This window comes from Triticum aestivum, chromosome 4D (assembly GCF_018294505.1).
Source record: "Triticum aestivum cultivar Chinese Spring chromosome 4D, IWGSC CS RefSeq v2.1, whole genome shotgun sequence".
Taxonomy (NCBI): domain Eukaryota; kingdom Viridiplantae; phylum Streptophyta; class Magnoliopsida; order Poales; family Poaceae; genus Triticum; species Triticum aestivum.
The window spans coordinates 434,844,184-434,867,246 of NC_057805.1; the positions used below are offsets into that span (position 1 = coordinate 434,844,184).

The 23,063-nt window shown below is 44.8% G+C and overlaps 1 protein-coding gene across 1 annotated transcript; it reads left to right on the forward strand.

Moving 5' to 3' along the window:
- Positions 1-21,021: 21,021 nt before the first annotated feature.
- LOC123100211 (uncharacterized) lies at positions 21,022-22,991 on the forward strand. Its single transcript, XM_044522172.1, has 2 exons — positions 21,022-22,038; positions 22,136-22,991. The coding sequence occupies exons 1-2, from the start codon at positions 21,116-21,118 to the stop codon at positions 22,773-22,775; spliced, it is 1,563 nt and encodes a 520-aa protein (XP_044378107.1). The 5' UTR covers positions 21,022-21,115; the 3' UTR covers positions 22,776-22,991.
- The last annotated feature ends 72 nt before the right edge of the window (positions 22,992-23,063 follow it).

Below are 23,063 nucleotides of genomic sequence, written 5' to 3' on the forward strand. Positions count from 1 at the left end.
CGAGTGCTAAGCTAACGGAATGGGTCAAGTCAATCACGTCATTCTCCTAATGAGGTGATCTCGTTAATCAAATGACAACTTATGTCTATGGCTAGGAAACATAACCATCTTTGATTAACGAGCTAGTCAAGTAGAGGCATACTAGTGACACTCTGTTTGTCTATATATTCACACATGTATTATGTTTCCGGTTAATACAATTCTAGCATGAATAATAAACATTTATCATGATACAAGGAAATAAATAATACTTTATTATTGCCTCTAGGGCATATTTCCTTCATGGCTCTAATTAATGCTTGCCTCTCCTTCCTCCCCATGTTCCTTATGGGCTTCTTTCTCTTGTCGGCTGGGATTCATGCTGGTTTTGACAAACACCGCGGGGCGTTTTACTGGAATGCTGTGGACAATCATCGCAAATATCGCTTCGTCAAATGGAAATTGATGTGCAGGCCCAAAAACTTTGGGGGGTTAGGAATTCTTAATACTTCCATCATGAATCAATGCTTGATGATTAAATGGTGGTGGAAGATTATGAGCGCTGAGGATCAACCCCTTTGGCTGTCGATCCTTAAGGCTAAATATTTCCCGTCCTCGAGCCCGATGTTTGCTCTGCCGCGTGGTGGCTCTCAGTTTTGGAAGTCTCTGGTCAAAGTTAGACCTGTTTTTCAATCTTTCGTTAAGTTTGTTGTTGGGGACGGTTCCTCGATTCGGTTTTGGCTTGATTGGTGGTGTGGAGATTCACCTCTCTCGGTGACCTTCCCTACCCTTTTCTCTCACTTCTCTCACCCTAATATTTCTATTGCGAAGCTTGCATCCCAGGGGTGGAACCTGGCCTTTCGCCGTTCTCTGTCGCCTGTAGAGTTTGAAGATTAGCAACGTCTTACTGCCCTCTTCCCTACGCTCTCGACGGTCAGGGATTCGGTGCTTTGGCCGCTTTCTGCCTCTGGGCGTTTTTCTGTTAAGTCTCTTTATTCTAAGCTCGTTGGTGGCACGCCTACCAATCGTTTTTCCCAAGTTTGGAAGGCCCGTATTCCCCCTAAGATTAAAATTTTCTTGTGGCAAGCCTTTCGAGGCCGGTTGCCCTCGGCTGATCAGATTCGTAAGAGAAATGGGCCGGGCTCCCAGTTCTGTGCTCTTTGCGGTGATGTGGAAGACTCGGGTCATATCTTTTTTCACTATCGCCTGGCTAAGCTTATTTGGAGTTGCGTGCGGGACTGGCTTCATGTTTCTTGGCCCCCTGCCTCCTTTGCCGAGTTGCGCAGCTTGGCTTCCAACCTCTCCGGTGTATCTAGGCGCATCTTTTGGGTGGGCTTGGGGGCTTTATGCTGGTCTCTATGGACTACTAGGAACAAATTTACTATCGAGCACGTGTTTCCGGCTAAACCGGCTGACTGCTTATTTAAAACGTGTGCTTTCCTGCAGCAGTGGAAATCATTGACTAAGGTCGACGACAAAGAGGCGCTCTGTATGCTGATCTACAAAATCCGGACGACGGCGTCTCAGTTATGCAGACAAGAGCAGGATGCTTGATTGCTTCTTTTGGGCCAGATGCTTTAGCTTTAGTTGGTTCTTTCTCTTCCGGCCTGCGTGCCGTGTACTGGCGTGGGAGTCATGTACCTGACTTTAGCCTTCGTCGTCTTGCCCAGCGTTGGGGCTTGGGTGTGTTTGATACTTTTCGGTGATGCTTTTGCTACCTGCCTTATGGCTTTATTTATAAAGTCGGGCGTATGCCTTTCCTCTAAAAAAAGCAATAACGACAAGAGCATCATCGGAACTATCATCACGAGCAACGTTAGCAGAATTTTTACCTTGTTTGTTACCTTTCCTCTTTTCTTTATTCTGCAATTTGAAACACTCTGAGATGTCATGCCCGTCTCTCTTGCAATATCTGCAATATTTCTTGTCTCTGGATTGCGACCGGCCCCTGTGGCCGTTCTTACCTTTGTCTCTGTTTCCATTATTGGAGTTCTTCTCCTTTGTCCCGCCACGAACAGATAATCCCTCGGCTTGGGATGAACTCGAAACATCATGAGGCACCATTAATTTCATCTTCTCCTTAGAGTTCAAAGCTTCATAAACTTCATTAAGTGTGAGAGTATCACGACTGTATAATATGGTGTCTCTAAAATTGGTATAAGAACTTGACAGTGAACAAAGTAACATTAAAGCAGTATCTTCCTCTTCATACTTAACCTCCATTGCAGCTAGATCGGATATGATCTCTTTAAATTCAGAAATATGATTCAAAACATTACCTCCCTCGGGTAACCTGTGCAGGAATAATTTTTGCTTCAGATGCATCTTGCTGATGAGATCTTTATTCATGCAAATCCCTTCCAGCTTTAACCATAGAGCGGCGGCAGTTTTCTCGCTCAAAACTTCCTGCAAAATATTATTATGCAAATGGAGTTGAATTTTTGACAAACCCTTACGATCAATTCTTTTCTCCTCATCAGTCTAGTCCTCAATTCAGTTCTTTCCAAAACTATCCAGTGCTTCATCATAGTCGGTCTGTGCCAACAACGCCCGCATCTTGACTTGCCATAGGGTAAACCTTGTGTCACGGTCCAGCGGCGGAAGATCGTACTTCATAAAAACTATGAGTAGATAAATCTGTGTACACAAAGTAGTACAAACTCGTAGAAAAATTCTTGACAGAATTTAATATGCGGATCAAACAACTAAAAAGATGGCATCTGGAACAGTCTTCGGTGGCTGTAGCAATTGACGATGATGGATAACCAAACTAGTAATCTAGTAGTACTAGCCAATTCACGTGGTGATGGATCGCTGGTTCAACTTTGTCTTGACTTGAAAAGTAGCAAGCAGTAGCACCCGTGTGGATGTCCTCGGGACTTGAGTGTGTCCAATCAGCGAACAGGCTGCAGCGGAAATTCACGATCTCGGCGACTTGAAGCATGTACGCACAGCAGCGGCAACTCGCGGCAAATTTGACAAATTTGACCTATAGACAAAATCAAATCACAGAATGAACTATCCGTGAAACTATTTCACGCGGCTGACGTTTTTGTGTGACGCCCGACATAAAGGCGCCACACTACACTGTGCAACGCCTTACAGATAGGCGTTACACGGCCAGCGTCGCACCTGTGTGATCAAAAAATTACTAAGTCAGTGTGCAGCGCCTAGCTCCCAGGCGTTGCACTAGTGCAGCGCCTGACAGCTAGGCGCCACGGGTCAGCCGCGTGAAATAGTTTCACAGACAGTTCATTCTGTGATTTGATTTCGTCTATAGGTCAAATTTGTCAAATTTGCCGCAACTCGCCAGGTCGCGTTGGGAATTGGAGCCTCGGCTGCAGCGTGCAACGAGACCAACCTTTGACTGGACAGATCGCCTGAAGCGGCGCACAACACCCCCGCTAGAAAAACTCTTGAACCCTGTCCGTCTCGGCTTCGTATGGCGGCGAAGCAAAAATCGACCCGGATGGATCGCCTGGTCGCGTCGGCGGCGGTGCACATACGGAACCCTAACCTCTCGTCTCAATTTCTCGTATCTGAAACTTGGCTCTGTATACCACTTGTTAGATAATAACGAGAATAAAACGAGACACGAGAGACACAGATTTTTACGTGGAAACCCTTGCGGGAGAAAACCACGGACGCACGAAGGCGCAATCATTATGAGGAGGAGTATTACAAGCACGAGACGACAGTCCGTCTTTAGGTGCGACTACATGGGGTATATAAGAGGGCAATACATGAGAGTCCTTGGAGGACAAGTAAATGAGTTGTACTCGTACGCGTCGGTATCAACGCAAAGGCCCACACCGTATGTACTACGTCTAGTCCAATACGGTAGAATTTGGATCACAATTTAACACGAGTTCTTGGTATTTCACTAGCTATGTCAACCAGGCAGTCGGTTAGGCACACATTGTCTGGAACATCATGTCATCGTTTCCTCTCGTTCTTAGGATATTAATGATGCAAAGGCTGGGGATCATCCTCCTTTACTAAAAAAACAATGGCACACCATGGTGGCGCGATACGACCGAAAAACTAAACAACAAAGGACCATGGTGATCCAAAGGATGACAACTGAACCCAACCTAGATTAGAGAAAAAGGTGCATCACAAGACATGAAAGCGGGAACCATCCATTGCAAAGACTGAAATGCAACCGCAAAGCAACATGACCAAAACTCAACTACAACAATGAAGACAATGACTGCAACACAAGGATGGATCCACCACAAACCTTGAGCCAAACCAATTGCACACGAATGCAACATCACCGAGGCCACCTTCCCAACGCCATAAGGTCTACCTCCACCCATGCCAAAGAAGAGGGGCCATAGGGCTGGAGAGGTATAAACCAGGGGAAGCAGAATGGTGCATGCGAGCATCGTGGATGAAGCCAATGTTGGGGAACGTAGCAGAAATTCAAAATTTTCTACGCATCACCAAGATCAATCTATGGAGTAATCTAGCACCGAGGGGAAGGGGAGTGCATCTACATACCATTGTAGATCGCGATGCGGAAGCGTTGCAAGAACGCGGATGAAGGAGTCGTACTCGTAGCGATTCAGATCGCGGTTGATTCCGATCTAAGCACCGAAGAACGGTGCCTCCGCGTTCAACACACGTGCAGCCCGGTGACGTCTCCCACGCCTTGATCCAGCAAGGAGAGAGGGAGAGGTTGGGGAAGACTCCGTCCAGCAGCAGCACGACGGCGTGGTGGTGATGGAGGAGCGTGGCAATCCCGCAGGGCTTCGCCAAGCACTGCGGGAGAGGAGGAGGACATGGAAGAGGGGAAGGGCTGCGCCAAGAGAAGAAGAACTTCGTGCGTTGAGCTGCCCCTTTGCCTCTACTATATATAGGGGAAGAGGGAGGGCTGCGCCCCCACCTAGGGTTCCCTCCCTAGGGGTGGCGGCAGCCCCAATCCCCATCTGGGGTGGCGGCCAAGTGGGGGGAGAGGGAGGCGCACCAGGCATGGGCCTTTAGGGCCCATCTGCCCTAGGGTTTGCCCCCTCTTCTCTCTAGGCGCATGGGCCTTGGTGGGGAGGCGCCCCAGCCCACCTAGGGGCTGGTCCCTTCTCACACTTGGCCCATGTATGCCTCCCGGGCCCGTGGCCCCTCCCGGTGGTCCCGGTACACTACCGGTGATGCCCGGAACACTTCCGGTGGCCAAAACCATACTTCCTATATATAAATCTTTACCTCCGGACCATTCCGGAACTCCTCGTGACGTTCGGGATCTCATCCAGGACTCCGAACAACATTCGGTAACCACGTACATCTATTCCCTATAACCCTAGCGTCATCGAACCTTAAGTGTGTAGACCCTACGGGTTCGGGAACCATGCAGACATGACCGAGACGTTCTCCGGTCAATAATCAACAGCGGGATCTGGATACCCATGTTGGCTCCTACATGTTCCACGATGATCTCATCGGATGAACCACGATGTCGGGGATTCAATCAATCCCGTATACAATTCCCTTTGTCTATCGGTATGTTACTTGCCCGAGATTCGATCGTCGGTATCCCGATACCTTGTTCAATCTCGTTACCGGCAAGTCTCTTTACTCGTTCTGTAACTCACATCATCCCGTGATCAACTCCTTGGTCACATTGTGCACATTATGATGATGTCCTACCGAGTGGGCCCAGAGATACCTCTCCGTTTACACGGAGTGACAAATCCCAGTCTCGATTCGTGCCAACCCAACAGACACTTTCGGAGATACCTGTAGTGCACCTTTATAGTCACCCAGTTACGTTGTGACGTTTGGTACACCCAAAGCATTCCTACGGTATCCGGGAGTTACACAATCTCATGGTCTAAGGAAATGATACTTGACATTAGAAAAGCTCTGAGCAAACGAACTACACGATCTTGTGCTAGGCTTAGGATTGGGTCTTGTCCATCACATCATTCTCCTAATGATGTGATCCCGTTATCAACGACATCCAATGTCCATGGTCAGGAAACCGTAACCATCTATTGATCAACGAGCTAGTCAACTAGAGGCTTACTAGGGACATGGTGTTGTCTATGTATCCACACATGTATTTGAGTTTCCTATCAATACAATTTTAGCATGGATAATAAACGATTATCATGAACAAGGAAATATAATAATAACCAATTTATTATTGCCTCTAGGGCATATTTCCAACAGTCTCCCACTTGCACTAGAGTCAATAATCTAGTTCACATCACCATGTGATTAACACTCACAGGTCACATCACCATGTGACCAACACCCAAGAGTTTACTAGAGTCAACAATCTGGTTCACATCACTATGTGATTAACACTCAATGAGTTCTGGTTTGATCATGTTATGCTTGTGAGAGAGGTTATTAGTCAATGAGTCTGAACCTTTCAGATCCGTGTGTGCTTTACGAATATCTATGTCATCTTGTGGATGCTACCACGCGCTATTTGGAGCCATTTCAAATAACTGCTCTACTATACGAATCCGGTTTACTACTCAGAGTCATCCGGATTAGTGTCAAAGTTCGCATCGACGTAACCCTTTACGACGAACTCCTTTTCACCTCCATAATCGAGAAAATTCCTTAGTCCACTAGATACTAAGGATAAGTTCGACCGCTGTCATGTGATCCATCACCTGATCACCATTGTACCCCTTGACCAACTCATGGCAAGGCACACTTCATGTGCGGTACACAGCATAGCATACTGTAGAGCCTACGTCTGAAGCATAGGGGATGACCTTCGTCCTTTCTCTCGCTTCTGCTGTGATCAGGTCTTGAGTCTTACTCAATACTCACACCTTGTAATACAACCAAGGACTCCTTCTTTGCTGATCTATTTTGAACTCTTTCAAAATCATGTCAAGGTGTGCGTTCTTTGAAAGTATCATCGGGCGTCTTGATCTATCTCTATAGATCTTGATGCCCAATATGTAAGCAGCTTTATCCAGGTCTTCCTTTGAAAAACTCCTTTCAAACAACCCTTTATGCTTTCTAGAAATTCTACATCATTTCGGATCAACAATATGTCATTCACATATACTTATCAGAAATGTTGTAGCGCTCCCACTCACTTTATTGGAAACACAAGTTTCTCATAAACTTTGTATAAACCCAAAATCTTTGATCATCTCATCAATGCGTACATTCCAACTCCGAGATGCTTACTCCAGTCCTTAGAAGGATTGCTGGAGCTTTGCACACTTGTTAGCATCTTTCAGGATTGACAAAAACCTTCTGGTTGTATCACATACAACCTTTCCTCAAGAAAATCTTCGAGGAAACAATGTTTTGACATCCTATCTGCAAGACTGCTAATACAATTCCAACAGACTCTTAGCATGGCTACGAGTGAGAAAGTCTCATCGTAGTCAACTCCTTGAACTTGTCGGAAAACATTTTAACGACAAGCCGAGCTTTCTTAATGGTGACACTTACCATTATTGTCTGTCTTCCTTTTAAAATCCATCTGCACCCAACAGCCTTACGGCCATCAAGTACATGGATCCTCTCTCGGATTTTATGGCCTCGAGCCATTCGTCGGAATCCGGGCCCACCATCGCTTCTCCATAGCTCGTAGGTTCATTGTTGTCTAGCAACATGACTTCCAAGACAGGATCACGTACCACTCTAATGTAGTACGCATCCTCGTCGTCCTACGAGGTTTGGTAGTGACTTGATCCGAAGTTTCATGATCACTATCATGAGCTTCCACTTCAATTGGTGTAGGTGCCACAGGAACAACTTCCTGTGCCCTGCTACACACTAGTTGAAGTGACGGTTCAATAACCTTATCAAGTCTCCACCATCCTCCCACTCAATTCTTTCGAGAGAAACTTTTCCTCGAGAAAGGACCTGTTTCTAGAAGCAACTACTTTTGCTTCCAGATCTGAAATAGGAGGTATACCCAACTGTTTTGGGTATTCTATGAAGATGTGTTTATCCGCTTTGGGTTCGAGCTTATCAGCCTGAAACTTTTTCACATAAGCATCGCAGCCCCAAACTTTTAAGAAACGACAACTTAGGTTTCTCTAAACCGTGTCGTCTCAACGGAATTGCGTGGTGCCCCTTTTAAAGTGAATGTGGTTGCCTCTAATGCCTAACCCATAAACGATAGTGGTAATTCGATAAGAGACATCATGGTATGCACCATATCCAATAGGGTGCAGTTATGATGTTCGGACACACCATCACACTACGGTGTTCCAGGCGGTATTAATTGTGAAACACTTTCCACAATGTCTTAATTGTGTGCCAAACTCGTAACTCAGATACTCATCTCTATGATCATATCACAGACATTTTATCCTCTTGTCACGGCGATCTTCAACTTCACTCTGAAATTACTTGAACCTTTCAATAATTCAGACTTGTGTTTCATCAAGTAAATACACTCAGCATCTACTCAAATCATCTGTGAAGTAAGAACACAACGATATCCACTGCATGCCTCAGCACTCATTGGACTGCATACATCAAAATGTATTACCTCCAATAAGTTGCTCTCTTGTTCCATCTTACTGAAAACGAGGCCTTTCAGTCATCTTGCCCATGTGGTATGATTTGCATGTCTCAAGTGATTCAAAATCAAGTGAGTCCAAACGATCCATTTGCATGGAGTTTCTTCATGCATATATACCAATAGACATGGTTCGCATGTCTCAATCTTTTCAAAAACGAGTGAGTCCAAAGATCCATCTACATGGAGCTTCTTCATGCGTTTTATCCCAATATGACTCAAATAGCAGTGCCACAAGTATGTGGCACTATCATTACTTTTGGCATGAACATGTGTATCACTACGATCGAGATTCATTTTAGGTGCAAGACCATTGAAGGTATTATTCAAATAAACAGAGTAACCATTATTCTCCTTAAATGAATAACCGTATTGCGATAAACATAATCCAATCATGTTTATGCTCAACGCAAACACCAATCTCGATGGTAGAGGGAGCATGCGATGCTTGATCACATCAACCTTGGAAATACTTCCAACACATATCGTCATCTCACCTTTAGCTAGTCTCCGTTTATTCCGCAGCTTTTATTTTGAGTTACTAACACTTAGCAACCGAACCGGTATCTAATACCCTGGTGCTGCTCGGAGTGCTAGTAAAGTACACATTCATATAATGTATATCCAATATACTTCTGTCGACCTTGCCTGCCTTCTCATCTACCAAGTATCTAGGGTAGTTCTGCTCCAGTGACCATTCCCCTCATTACAGAAGCACTTAGTCTCGGGTTTGGGTTCAACCTTGGGATTCTTCACTAGAGCAGCAAATGATTTGCTGTTTCATGAAGTATCCCTTTTGCCCTTGCCCTTCTAGAAACTAGTGGTTTTACTAACCATCAACAATTGATGCTCCTTCTTGATTTCTACTTTCGCGGTGTCAAACATCGCGAGTTGCTCAAGGATCATCATGTCTATCCCTGATATGTTATAGTTCATCACGAAGCTCCAATAGCTTGGTGGCAGTGACTATGGAGAACCATCACTATCTCATCTGGAAGATTAACTCCCACTCGATTCAAGCGATTGTGGTACTCAGACAATCCGAGCACATGCTCAACGATTGAGCTTTTCTTCCTTAGTTTGCAGGCTTAAGAAACTTGTGAGAGGTCTCATACCTCTTGACGTGGGCACTAGTCTGAAATCCCAATTTCAGTCTTCGGAACATCTCATATGTTCTGCGACGTTTTAAAAAAAACGTCTTTGGTGCCACAATTCTAAACCATTAGCATTACGCACTGAACTATCACGTAGTCATCAAAACGTGTATGTCAGATGTTTCACAACATCTACAGACGACGCTGAGGTTCAGCACACCGAGCGGTGCATTAAGGACATAAGCCTTCTGTGCAGCAATGAGGACAATCCTCAGTTTACGGACCCAGTCCGCATAATTGCTACTATCAACTTTCAACTAAATTTTCTCTAGGAACATATCTTAAACAGTAGAACTTAAGCGCAAGCTATGACATAATTTGCAAAGACCTTTTGACTATGTTCATGATAATGAAGTTCATCTGATTATTGAACTCCCACTCAGATAGACATCCCTCTAGTCATCTAAGTGATACATGATCTGAGTCAAACTAGGCCGTGTCCGATCATCACGTGAGACGGACTAGTCATCATCGGTGAACATCTCCATGTTGATCGCATCTACTATACGACTCATGTTCGACCTTTCGGTCTCTTGTGTTCCGAGGCCATGTCTGTACATGCTAGGCTCGTCAAGTCAACCTAAGTGTTTCGCATGTGTTCCGAGGCCATGTCTGTACATGCTAGGCTCGTCAACACCCGTTGTATTCGAACGTTAGAATCTATCACACCCGATCATCACGTGGTGCTTCGAAACAACGAACCTTCGCAACGGTGCACAGTTAGGGGGAACACGTCTCTTGAAATTTTAGTGAGGGATCATCTTACTTACTACCGTCGTTCTAAGCAAATAAGATGCAAAACATGATAAACATCACATGCAATCAAATAGTGACATGATATGGCCAATATCATTTTGCTCCTTTGATCTCCATCTTCGGGGCACCATGATCATCTTCGTCACCGGCATGACACCATGATCTCCATCATGATGATCTCCATCATTGTGTCTTTATGAAGTTGTCACGCCAACGATTACTTCTACTTCTATGGCTAACGCGCTTAGCAATAAAGTAAAGTAATTTACATGGCGTTATTCAATGACACGCAGGTCATACAAAAATAAAGACAACTCATATGGCTCCTGCCGGTTGTCATACTCATCGACATGCAAGTCGTGATCCCTATTACAAGAATATGATCAATCTCATACATCATATCTTCTGGCCATATCACATCACATAGCACATGCTGCAAAAACAAGTTAGACGTCCTCTAATTGTTGTTGCAAGTTTTTACGTGGCTTGTATAGGTTTCTAGCAAGAACGTTTCTTACCTACGTAAAACCACAACGTGATATGCCAATTTCTATTTACCCTTCATAAGGACCCTTTTCATCGAATCCGTTCCGACTAAAGTGGGAGAGACAGACACCCGCTAGCCACCTTATGCAACTAGTGCATGTCAGTCGGTGGAACCTGTCTCACGTAAGCGTACGTGTAAGGTCGGTCCGGGCCGCTTCATCCCATAATGCCGCTGAAACAAGATAAGACTAGTAGCGGCAAGAAGAATTGGCACCATCTACGCCCACAACTACTTTGTGTTCTACTCGTGCATAGAAACTACGCATAGACCTAGCTCATGATGCCACTGTTGGGGAACGTAGCAGAAATTCAAAATTTTCTACGCATCACCAAGATCAATCTATGGAGTAATCTAGCACCGAGGGGAAGGGGAGTGCATCTACATACCATTGTAGATCGCGATGCGGAAGCGTTGCAAGAACGCGGATGAAGGAGTCGTACTCGTAGCGATTCAGATCGCGGTTGATTCCGATCTAAGCACCGAAGAACGGTGCCTCCGCGTTCAACACACGTGCAGCCCGGTGACGTCTCCCACGCCTTGATCCAGCAAGGAGAGAGGGAGAGGTTGGGGAAGACTCCGTCCAGCAGCAGCACGACGGCGTGGTGGTGATGGAGGAGCGTGACAATCCCGCAGGGCTTCGCCAAGCACTGCGGGAGAGGAGGAGGACATGGAAGAGGGGAAGGGCTGCGCCAAGAGAAGAAGAACTTCGTGCGTTGGGCTGCCCCTTTGCCTCTACTATATATAGGGGAAGAGGGAGGGCTGCGCCCCCACCTAGGGTTCCCTCCCTAGGGGTGGCGGCAGCCCCAATCCCCATCTGGGGTGGCGGCCAAGTGGGGGGAGAGGGAGGCGCACCAGGCATGGGCCTTTAGGGCCCATCTGCCCTAGGGTTTGCCCCCTCTTCTCTCTAGGCGCATGGGCCTTGGTGGGGAGGCGCCCCAGCCCACCTAGGGGCTGGTCCCTTCTCACACTTGGCCCATGTATGCCTCCCGGGCACGTGGCCCCTCCCGGTGGACCCCCGGACCCCTCCGGTGGTCCCGTTACACTACCGGTGATGCCCGGAACACTTCCGGTGGTCAAAACCATACTTCCTATATATAAATCTTTACCTCCGGACCATTTCGGAACTCCTCGTGACGTCCGGGATCTCATCCAGGACTCCGAACAACATTCGGTAACCACGTACATCTATTCCCTATAACCCTAGCGTCATCGAACCTTAAGCGTGTAGACCCTACGGGTTCGGGAACCATGCAGACATGACCGAGACGTTCTCCGGTCAATAACCAACAGCGGGATCTGGATACCCATGTTGGCTCCTACATGTTCCACGATGATCTCATCGGATGAACCACGATGTCGGGGATTCAATCAATCCCGTATACAATTCCCTTTGTCTATTGGTATGTTACTTGCCCGAGATTCGATCGTCGGTATCCCGATACCTTGTTCAATCTCGTTACCGGCAAGTCTCTTTACTCGTTCCGTAACTCACATCATCCCGTGATCAACTCCTTGGTCACATTGTGCACATTATGATGATGTCCTACCGAGTGGGCCCAGAGACACCTCTCCGTTTACGCGGAGTGACAAATCCCAGTCTCGATTCGTGCCAACCCAACAGACACTTTCGGAGATACCTGTAGTGCACCTTTATAGTCACCCAGTTACGTTGTGACGTTTGGTACACCCAAAGCATTCCTACGGTATCCGGGAGTTACACAATCTCATGGTCTAAGGAAATGATACTTGACATTAGAAAAGCTCTGAGCAAACGAACTACACGATCTTGTGCTAGGCTTAGGATTGGGTCTTGTCCATCACATCATTCTCCTAATGATGTGATCCCGTTATCAACGACATCCAATGTCCATGGTCAGGAAACCATAACCATCTATTGATCAACGAGCTAGTCAACTAGAGGCTTACTAGGGACATGGTGTTGTCTATGTATCCACACATGTATTTGAGTTTCCTATCAATACAATTTTAGCATGGATAATAAACGATTATCATGAACAAGGAAATATAATAATAACCAATTTATTATTGCCTCTAGGGCATATTTCCAACAGCCAACCACAACCAAGGGCAATCGAAAACATATTCCCAAGCAGCGCCCAAGCCCTCGGCCAACCAACGACAGGCTACCATACAACCACTACCAAAGCCATCCACATGCCAGAGATGAGCCTGATATGGCGACAAGACAAAATTATAACCACGCCTTCACCAAACAAATTGTTTGTTATCCCTCAAACAACGAGGAGAGTGCATCACATAATTCGCCAGATAGAATGTTAGGCAAAGATTCTAAGACTAAAAGCACACTAAACACCTACAAAACTTATTTTGGCAGTGCACACATCATGAATGGGCGATGCCGGGGGGGTATTTTTGAACCTAGGTTCATATGAAACCAATAATGAAAATTTCACAAAAAAAACACAGTTTAAGTTTTCAAAAAACTATGAAAAAAGTTATGCATGTAAAGGATAGGTAGATACACATCATCAGATTTGGGGGGAAATATTGACAGTTTATGAGCTGGAGATAAATCAGAAATTAAATTGTTGTACAGTTAGCTACAACACAAGTTGTGTAACTTAAAATACAAATTCCTCAAGTTAAAGTAATAAACACTTTTTTCCTGATAAAGGACATGCCATTCAATTGAAAATGTCGAGATGGTACAAACCCATTGAAGGAATGTCCGACATCTACATAGCACGATGCACATAGCCGCACGTCCAACACGACCAAAAATAAAATATCATTTGACGGCAATAATGAATTAGTCCTTAAGCAGTTATAAGCACATAAATTTATCTTTTCCCGAGTTTGCATCTATGCATTTCTACTCATCCTCTATGTGCACAAAGTTTTTCTCATAAAAAAACTCAAATGTATGCATTGATTTACCTTTTGCAAGATACACTTTTGCTAGCACTTACTAAAACAAACCAATTCGCATATGATTTTTTTGCGGGAATTTCCAGATGAATTTCTGAGGTGAAGTTTGATGGGATTATACTATTCAAGCAAGCAAACGCGTGTGATATTTGATAATCGTGCATGCACGTTTAGATATCATATCCTCACTAGTAGGTAGGACTTTGTTGGTCAACTTGTTTTTTTAGGGGGTGAGGAAATTATTGGCCAATAATGAGTGCCTACTTGGAAGGTAATGATGAGCAGGTAAGTATATTGCATCTGAGCAAAATGGGTCACAAAGTCGTCGTAAAAAGGTAATTCGCTCGCTCATGAAATGATCTTTTTTATATCCTGGACAGTACTAGAGTGTCTACTGCATGCCGTGATGCAATCGTTTTTGGTTGAACATTCCACGTTCTCAGTCATGGAAGAGTCAAGGCACCGAACCATTGGTAGTATCCACTTTCTTATGTTTCCGAGTTTCCGTGCATACATGTTGGATCTCTTTGTTCCATGCACGTAGAGCTTTCCTTGGTCGATTGGCAACTCTCACGGATTTACACGTACTACTACGTGCTTCGGCTCAAAACTTGAGCATTGATTCTATGCATGGCCGACAGCGTTTCAGTAGCTTTTCATTCTCTTTGATCTGCGAGCGCGCGTTTCAGCACTAAGTTTTTCACTCTGAACTAGCAGTAAACTATGGAAAAAAAAAGGCAACATATATGATACTCGAGTAAGCATCAATGAAATTTCTTGGTTATCGTCTTAGCAAATGGAGTATTCCGTACCGAAAAACCCCGATGAAATTAGGTATAGTCCCGGAAATGTATAGGAACTTGCTGGATCGCTTTACCTAACCTTGCGTTGCAGATTGCACGGGCACGTACGAGCTTTCCTCGCAAATGTACAATACATACGTGTAGTGACGGTAAGCGAGCTGCACTTGGGAACCGACGCGCAAAAGGATTCGAATGATGGCGTGGTCCAGCTGAAGTGGTATCCATCGTTGACGTAGGTGCATGCACGGCCGGGGTCGTCTTGGGTTGGTCGGTGCTCACATGCATGCATGCATGCACAGGCTGAACGTTTACGTGTGGGCGCGCACCGCCGCGCAAGTTGCGATGCCGTTGACGTCTTCAGCTCCGGCCGGGCGTGCGTGTCAATGCGGTCACGCGGATGTGCGCGCGTGCGTGTCTCAGCCATCCAGGTGTGCTTTCTTCTTGGTTTTTTCCGAAGGCCCACGTGAAGGAGATGAGATGGTTGCATGCAACGTTTGAGGGGAGTAAAACTGGTGGTGCGTCGGCCGTCGGTGTCACTGATAGATGTGTGGATCCAGCGCTCGACAGCTCGTGCATTGGGCTTGGAGACACGCACTGGCAAGTAACTCATCCAGCTAAGTAGTACAGTCCCCATCGACCATCGTGCGTGCGTGCGTGGTGGGTAAAAAACCATGTGCACGAAGTAACCGGTAAGTACTTGGGAGAGGGACACTGGTGACTAAAGTTGGAAGGGGAACACACGCGTACGTTCCTGGGATCTTCCGTTTGAAGTTAAAATAAAGTTAGATAGAGCAGTGCATTTCTTCGGTAATCCATGTGGTCGTCATGTGGATAGACTGTTAACGGGAACCGATGGGTAGAGAGCAATCTGCTTGACTGACCAGGCGTACGCCACAGTCGCCGGCCGGTAAAACCACCGTACGTCGTCGTCGCCGTACGTCTCTGTTCTCTAATGGAGTCAGTCTCTTCCATACCCGGCAGCAACGTTCGTCACGTCACGTGCGTACACACACGGAGCCTGCACGCGTGCGTGCGCCGTACGTCCAGGAAGCGGTGAAAAGTTTTCCGCTCGTAAGAAAGCCAGGGAAGACGGTAATCTGACTCAACGCGCGTGGCCGTCGGTCAGTGTGAGTGTGTGACGAGCAGCTAGCTAGCATTTGATCCAACGCAACGCGCGTGTTGGAAAGAGACCGACTGGGGGTTACTAGACGTAGGTGCGTGGGTGAACGGGTCGCTGCTAGCGAGCTCGTTGGTGCAATTTGAACCGACCGGTCCTCCTTCTCAGCGTAAATTTGAACCGTCGAGGACGGGCGGGCTTGAATTGAAATTTGAAACTAGCTTGACCACGGTTTGCCTAGCTAGTTAGCTACTTAGCTTGCTCCGTCGTTGACCCCTCGAGATCGGATGGCGCAATGACACGGCTTGGTTGAAGCCTTCAACGCTTCATTCAAGCAACGGAACCCCTCTTGCAGGTTACTTGCTCTTCGTCCGTGTTACTGGCTGCCGACTGAATTCCTGACTTCGTGTTTCCATTATTTGTAAAAAAGAGTTAAATACACTGCAGGTGCCTCAACTTGTCTTGCATGATGATCAGTTTGGTGCCTAAAGTTGCAAAACACACAAAACTGGTGCTCAAACTTATCCGGGCGTGCAAATATGGGGCCTCCTTCCGTATCCGAATGTACGTCGAGCCCATGTGGCATGCTAGCGTGGGGGTGACCCACCTGTCAGTGGGTGAGAAGGGAAAGTGCTGATAGCTCCGCACCTGACGATTTATTTTACAGAAATCCACTCGTATTTTATTTATTCGCATAGAAAAGACATGAAATACAGTGTATACTGCTCGATCTGTCCATTGGGCCGAAACATGACATGCGTTCACCTATTAGCTAGAAAGCTATGTAGACACTTTCCACATAGCTTTCTAATGTGTTATTGATCGGCTTTATTTTACTGCTCTGCAATTTTCCTAATGTGTTATCGATCGGTTTTATTCTTATTTTATTTCCAGGTTTCTGTTTAGTTTCGTGGTGCGTAAATTTTCCCATATAAAAATACAATATGAATTATTTCTTATTTTAAATATATTTTTTATTTTACTTATTGTGTACTTTGAAGAGGTAGACAAGAACTTTTTCAAAAATTTATGGGAACTGAAATAGTTCAGCCTATATTAGAAATTACTGTGTCAATTTATGTCTGTTCATTCTGGACAACAAGCACACACTATTATTGTTTATCTTCATTGTATTTCTAAAATACTTAATTAGTAACAAATTGACAAAGTTGTATTTTGTAAACTATTCAGCATGCATTAAAAGGTATTGTGTTGAACTTTTTAGTACAATTATTCAATATGTTACAGAATTATTTTTTAATACACGTTGAACTTTAAAAAATACACAGTGCCAATTTTTTAATGCAAAACAAAAAAAAAATTCAAAAACATATTATAGTTTTTAATACATGCGAACCATTTTTTAAAAACATGTTGACCACTTTTCAAATGCACTAACACTTTCTTTAAGTTTCTGTCAGTTGTAATTTTTCTTATATTTTTCAAATGCACTAACACTTTCTTTAAGTTTATGGCAGTTGTAAATTTTCTTATATTTCTTTTTTCTTGCGTGGTAAAAATAATATGAAAACTAAAAATAAAGAACTTGAAAAAATAAAACTTGTGCAGGTCCATAGAAGCATCATATAAAAATCACTTGAAGAGGTACATAGTAACCAAAGCGGATTTTTGGAGCACCGTGGCCACTAAGAATGCTTTTTTTTTAAAGGCTAAAAAGTGTCACTCAAAGGTTTAAAAAGAGCTGATTGTTTTCACACAAAAAAAATATGCATGCGCTCTAAGTGATTTTCAAACTTCGTACGAAATTATGTTATATTATACCCTGCAAAAAGATACAAAAATCCAGCCAAAAATCAAGCTGATTTTTGGATGTATTTGTCTTTTTTATCTCCCAGGTACAAACATAGATTCTGATGAAAATCACACGGATATATCACACTTCTTTATGTGCACGTACGAATCAATTCATAATATTTGTAGCTGTAAAAAAACGTTTCATTGAACTTCGAAAAAAAAGGACACAATGCGGTGGTGCTCCAAAGTTAATTTTTGCATAGCAATGCAATTTATAGAGTTCGACCTTGGCAATATCTATTGACCAGAGTATGGCAGAGCGGACAACCCGTGTGTGCACTGCAATCCATTATCATGAGGTCTCCAGTTCGATCCGACATCATGCAAAAAAAAATTCTAATTTGTGGGGTTTTTTCTATGTGATTAAATAAAATATGAGTGGGTTTTCTATTAAAAAAATCCTCACAAGCGGGCCACCCAGCACATTCCCAACTCTCAGCCAGTGACAGGTGGGGCACTGCCACGCTGGCCCGCTACACGGATAGGACGGATATTCAGATATGGATGGAGGCATCGTATTTGCACGAACAGACAAGTTTGAGCACCAGTTTCATGTATTTTACAACTTTAGGCACTAAATTGATCGCACAGGATAAGTTAAGGCATCTCCAATGTATTTAACTCTAATCCTGATAAACTTCGTATTTGGTGATGGGCTCACATTGTTCATCTGATAATGTAGGGCCCATTCATGTAACTTATCTCATGCACTTGTAGACCGAACCGATCGCCCACGTGGGCCCTGTCATCAGTGTAGCACATTCGCACACATACTTTTTTTGGGATATTTGCTGACAAATATGTAAATTATAATCAAGTTGAAAATGAAAATAAAATTACTCTACAGTTATAAAAATGTTTTGGTAAAACTTGTATTTAAAAAAATATTAATGCTACTAAAAACCATTCATGTATTTTGAAAACATTAGTACAAAATTTAAAAGTTTCATGCCTGCCAAAATTGTTCATTGAATTTTAGAAGTGTCCAAGTTTTTCAAAAAAATATTTATACTTCTTTAAAAATTGAAATACAAAAAAAGGAAAATGACAAAAAAAGAAAAAGTAAATCGGGAAAGATATAGTAAGACAGTGCAAAACACCGTGGGCGAGAGTAGAGTAGCCTTCCGGATATTAAAATTGCAAGTTTGATATGTGTTGTGCAGAAACAGAAATGGCAGTGTCCACGAAGGGTGTAAAGGCGCAACCGTGTTGGGCGATGGTCGATCTACGTCTTTGCGTTGCATGACGTCGATCGTGGAGCCGGACTCTCTCCTAGCGATGGTCGTCGGGGCAGATGGGAGGTAAAAGAGGAAAGATTACATGTGGCCAAAAACATGACGGGCGGGAGAGAGTGGTAACGAGAGCGGTGAAGGGAGAGAGTGGTGTCGGGGATGGGCAGTGAGGTTTTCACTGTAGAGGGGCAGCGCATAATCTATTATAATAGGCCGCGAAGAAAACAATACTTACCGTCGAGAAAAGGGTCTTATTTGAATACACTACACAGACGGGTTGAATACAGCAGCCAGTTAGTGATCTTTGGTCCTTTTTTATCATCGAGGCAAGCTATCATTGACCGGCCAGTTTTAGACCGGTTTGTGATAACCATCTTGCTAAGTCTAAAAGTCGATATCGCTGAAACCACAGGAGAGGCCGGTCGGTGATAAGGCTTATCACTAACGCGTGATCAATGGTCGGTCGGTGCCGAGGGATCTTTCCTATTCAGATGTGTCAGTGAAAGAGTGAGCTACGGGTGTGGAGGCACGTACCATGGATGTCTGGCCCTTTAACTGGCGGTGCCCATGATCTCATCGAGAATCATTACTTGAGAAATAGGGCCCAATTGCACAATGAGTCATCAAATAGAATATAAGATGGGTCGGCTCGTTTATCTCGTTTAGCTAGCTACAAAATGTTGTTTCAGGAAAAGGTTCCAGTCTATTTTTAACTTTTTTTTTTGAATTTTATTTACATGTTTCAGTCTTTGTCTTTTGAAACATTTTTGAAAATCCCATGGTTAAGAATATTTATGTTTATTAAAAATGTTAAAAAATAGAAAATATATTTTTTAAAAAGTTCAATATTCATAAAAAATCTAGTTGTAAATAAATTCATGTTTTTCTCAAGATGTTAAAAAATTTCAAAAAACTATTCACAAGTTTTAAAATATGTTATTTTTTAGTAAAATTTTTATGTTCATAAATAAATCCCCAAGTTTATTTTACACTTTTTTAAATAAAATAAAGGTTGTTTTAAGGGAAAAAACAATTGATAATCAGTAGAATAGAAAAAAAAATCCAGCTTCCATGCTCGTAATCTGGGTTGGGCCAGTCGGTGAGTCACTCTTTGGGAGGGATCAACATTTAATCACACGGAGCGACCAATATGACCTCGACAGAATAGTGCAAAGACTCATTCTTTGGGAGGGGCCAGCATTCACAGAGCAACCAATAGGACATCCATAGAATACCGCAAAGACTCACTTATTGTATAGAGTAGCACAAAGTTCACTCATTGTCGGTACACAATGAACATTTCAAAATGCACGTTGAAGATTCTTTTAAGATGCAAAATGAACATTTTTAATTTGCAAACATTTTAAATACTTATTAATATTTTATAAATGGCGTACATATTTTTTATATGTTATGACCATTTTTTAAACTTGTGCGGGCAATTTTTATTTTTTTTATTTTTAAATGCCATGAACAAATTTCTGAAGTATCATGAAAAGATATTTAATGATATGCATATTTTTACAAATTAAGCAAACAAATATTTGTGCCATTAAAATATTTATAAAGACATAAGAAATGCTGGCACGTTTTGCAAAAATGTTCATGATATTTAAAAAGTTGAATGTGTGTTAAAAAATCTTAAATATGTATTAAAAATGTACAATATATATTCGTATAAATGTTCATTATATCTTTGGAAAACGTTAAGTGTGTATATAAAAAATATTCAAACTTGTATACAATAAATGTTTAACATCTATTTTTTAAAAGTTGACATGTATTTAAAAAGGAAAAAAATGGAGAAAATAAATTATAAAACTAGAAAAAAATCAATCAAGAAAACATAAGAAAAAGAAAGGAAAATCGGCCGCAACCTTCTCAAAACCACATGGAAGGTCGAAAACTAGTACTCCCTCTCTCACAGTTTACAGGGCGTGCGCGTACTCCTAGGTCGTCAATTTGATAATACAAATCATATATTACAAAAAATATAACAATATAAACTTCAGATGTTCTATTTTCAAACGGTATAAATTTCGTGTTATATAGTTTATATTAGGGCCATAAAATTGGCAACCTAGGTATACGCGTAGGACTTGTAAACTGAAACGGAGGGAGTAGGCCGAGTGCATTTACTGCCGGGCAAAGTTATACTGTACTTATATGTTGGGTTGGGCTTTCGAATAACTCCACGTATTGTCACCAAAAATAAAAAAGTTTTGCAACTCCACGCATCGCATCCGCCGCTCTGTACGTGCGGTCGTGCGCAGATCCGGAGAGCCCGCCGGCGATGGATCTCCCCGAAGAGATGCTCGCCGACATCCTGCGCCGCGTCCCGGCGCGCCACCTCGCCGCGTGCAGGCGCGTCTGTGGGTACTGGCGCGCCACCATCGACGCCGGCAGGCTGGTCCTCCCGCACCTCCTGCCGGGCGCGCCGAGCGGCGCCTTCGTCAACATGCCCGAGGCCTCGCGCGGCACCTACTTCTTCGCGCGCGGGGGGCCCACCGGCGGCGTCGACACCCGACTCGCCGATGCGCCGACCAGGTGGTGCACCGCCTTCTTAGACCACTGCAACGGGGTCCTCATGTGCGAGGCCAGCGAGGGCACGCGCTTCGTCTACAACCCGGCCACGCGGAGGTCGGCGGTGCTGCCGCCCGCGCCGCGCGCCGAGCCCTGGGGCGTCGCCTCCGCCGCGTACCTCGTGTTCGACCCCTTCGTGTCTCTCCACCACGAGGTGCTCCTGCTCCCCGAGCTGCCCGGCGAGCCCCAGCCCCCCGAACCCACCGACCCGCCGCCGCTGCCGCCGTTCAACGTTGCGCGGCTCTTCTTCGCGGACGCCGAGTCGTCGCCGCCGCCTCAGATCGTCACCGACGAGGAGGACTGGTTGTCCTCGGACTCGGAAGACGAACCGCGGAAGCTTGCGAGGCCCCGTCAGCGTGAGCACATCGAGGCGAAGGACACCTTGGGGCTTATGGAATGGCCGCCGTCGCCGTACGTGGTGCAGGTGTTCTCGTCCGAGACCGGCCGGTGGGACGACAGGGCGTTCTTCCGGGAAGGCGCCGCCGCCGGGACGGTGGCCGACATGTGGTCGGATCCACTGTCATCCAGCTACGTTATGGGATTTTATCTACCCGATTGCGGGCCGCGCCGCCGCGACGCCGTCTACTGGCGGCAATCGCTCTACGTCCATTGCCGCGGCGGTTTCATCATCAGGTACATGAACCAATCACCATAGCAGCATCCCATAGCCCATAACCCACCTAGACACTGATAATTTGCTTGCTTCATCATCATTTCATCAACGCTGCAGGTTGTCGCTGCTGACGGGGAAGTATGTGGTGATCAAAACCCCAGGAGTCACCAAAGTCGCCGAGCGTCCGTGGGCTATGCCGCGCCTGAGCAAGTCTCGGAAGGGGGTTTACTGCACCATCATCGACATGCTAAAGCTCCAGGTATGGGTACTGACCGAAGAAGAATCACCGACGGCGACGCCAGTGTGGGAGATGGCACATCAGGCCGACCTCGAGCCCTCCATCAGGCAACTGATGTGCAAAAGCCTCCAAAACACTGAGAAGTCTTGGATCCTGGACGATCCCAGGAGATCGAAATCATCTGCGGAGCAGAGATGCCGCGAATGGGACTCTGACAACGACGACGATGATGGCGCCTATGTTGAGGAAGAAGAAGGGGGTGGCGCCTTTGGTTGGCTGGATTTCTTGGGGTACCATCCTCATAAGGAGATTGTGTTGTTGGGCCACCAGTACAAGCGTTGTGCTTATGCCTACTACCTGAGCACCTCCAAGCTTGAGTACCTTGGTGATCTTTGTCCGGTACCAGATGATTATTTTCCCGCTTGTGTGCAGGAGTCGTACGTGTATACTCCGTGCAGGATCGACCTGCTGTCTGATGAGAATGGTGTCTCTGTTGATTTGAGTAAATGGGTTTCATAAGCTAGCTAGATAGCCAATGAAACAATATGAGAGAGTTGTGTACTCCCTCTGATCCAAAAAAAGTGTCGTGGTTTTAGTTAGTAGTATAGAAGGATTTGGAGAATAAAATAAATGAACTGAGGAACTCTTCTGTAAATTAGACTAGCCCTTGCAATGATGTAATTGTCAGGTGGAAGTGGAACTCAATGATTTTACATATACATGAGCTTGCTTAAATTACTTTGCACAGTAAGTTTACAGTGCTACAAACGTTTACATTGAGACAATGAGGTTGCTAGAACTGCAGAG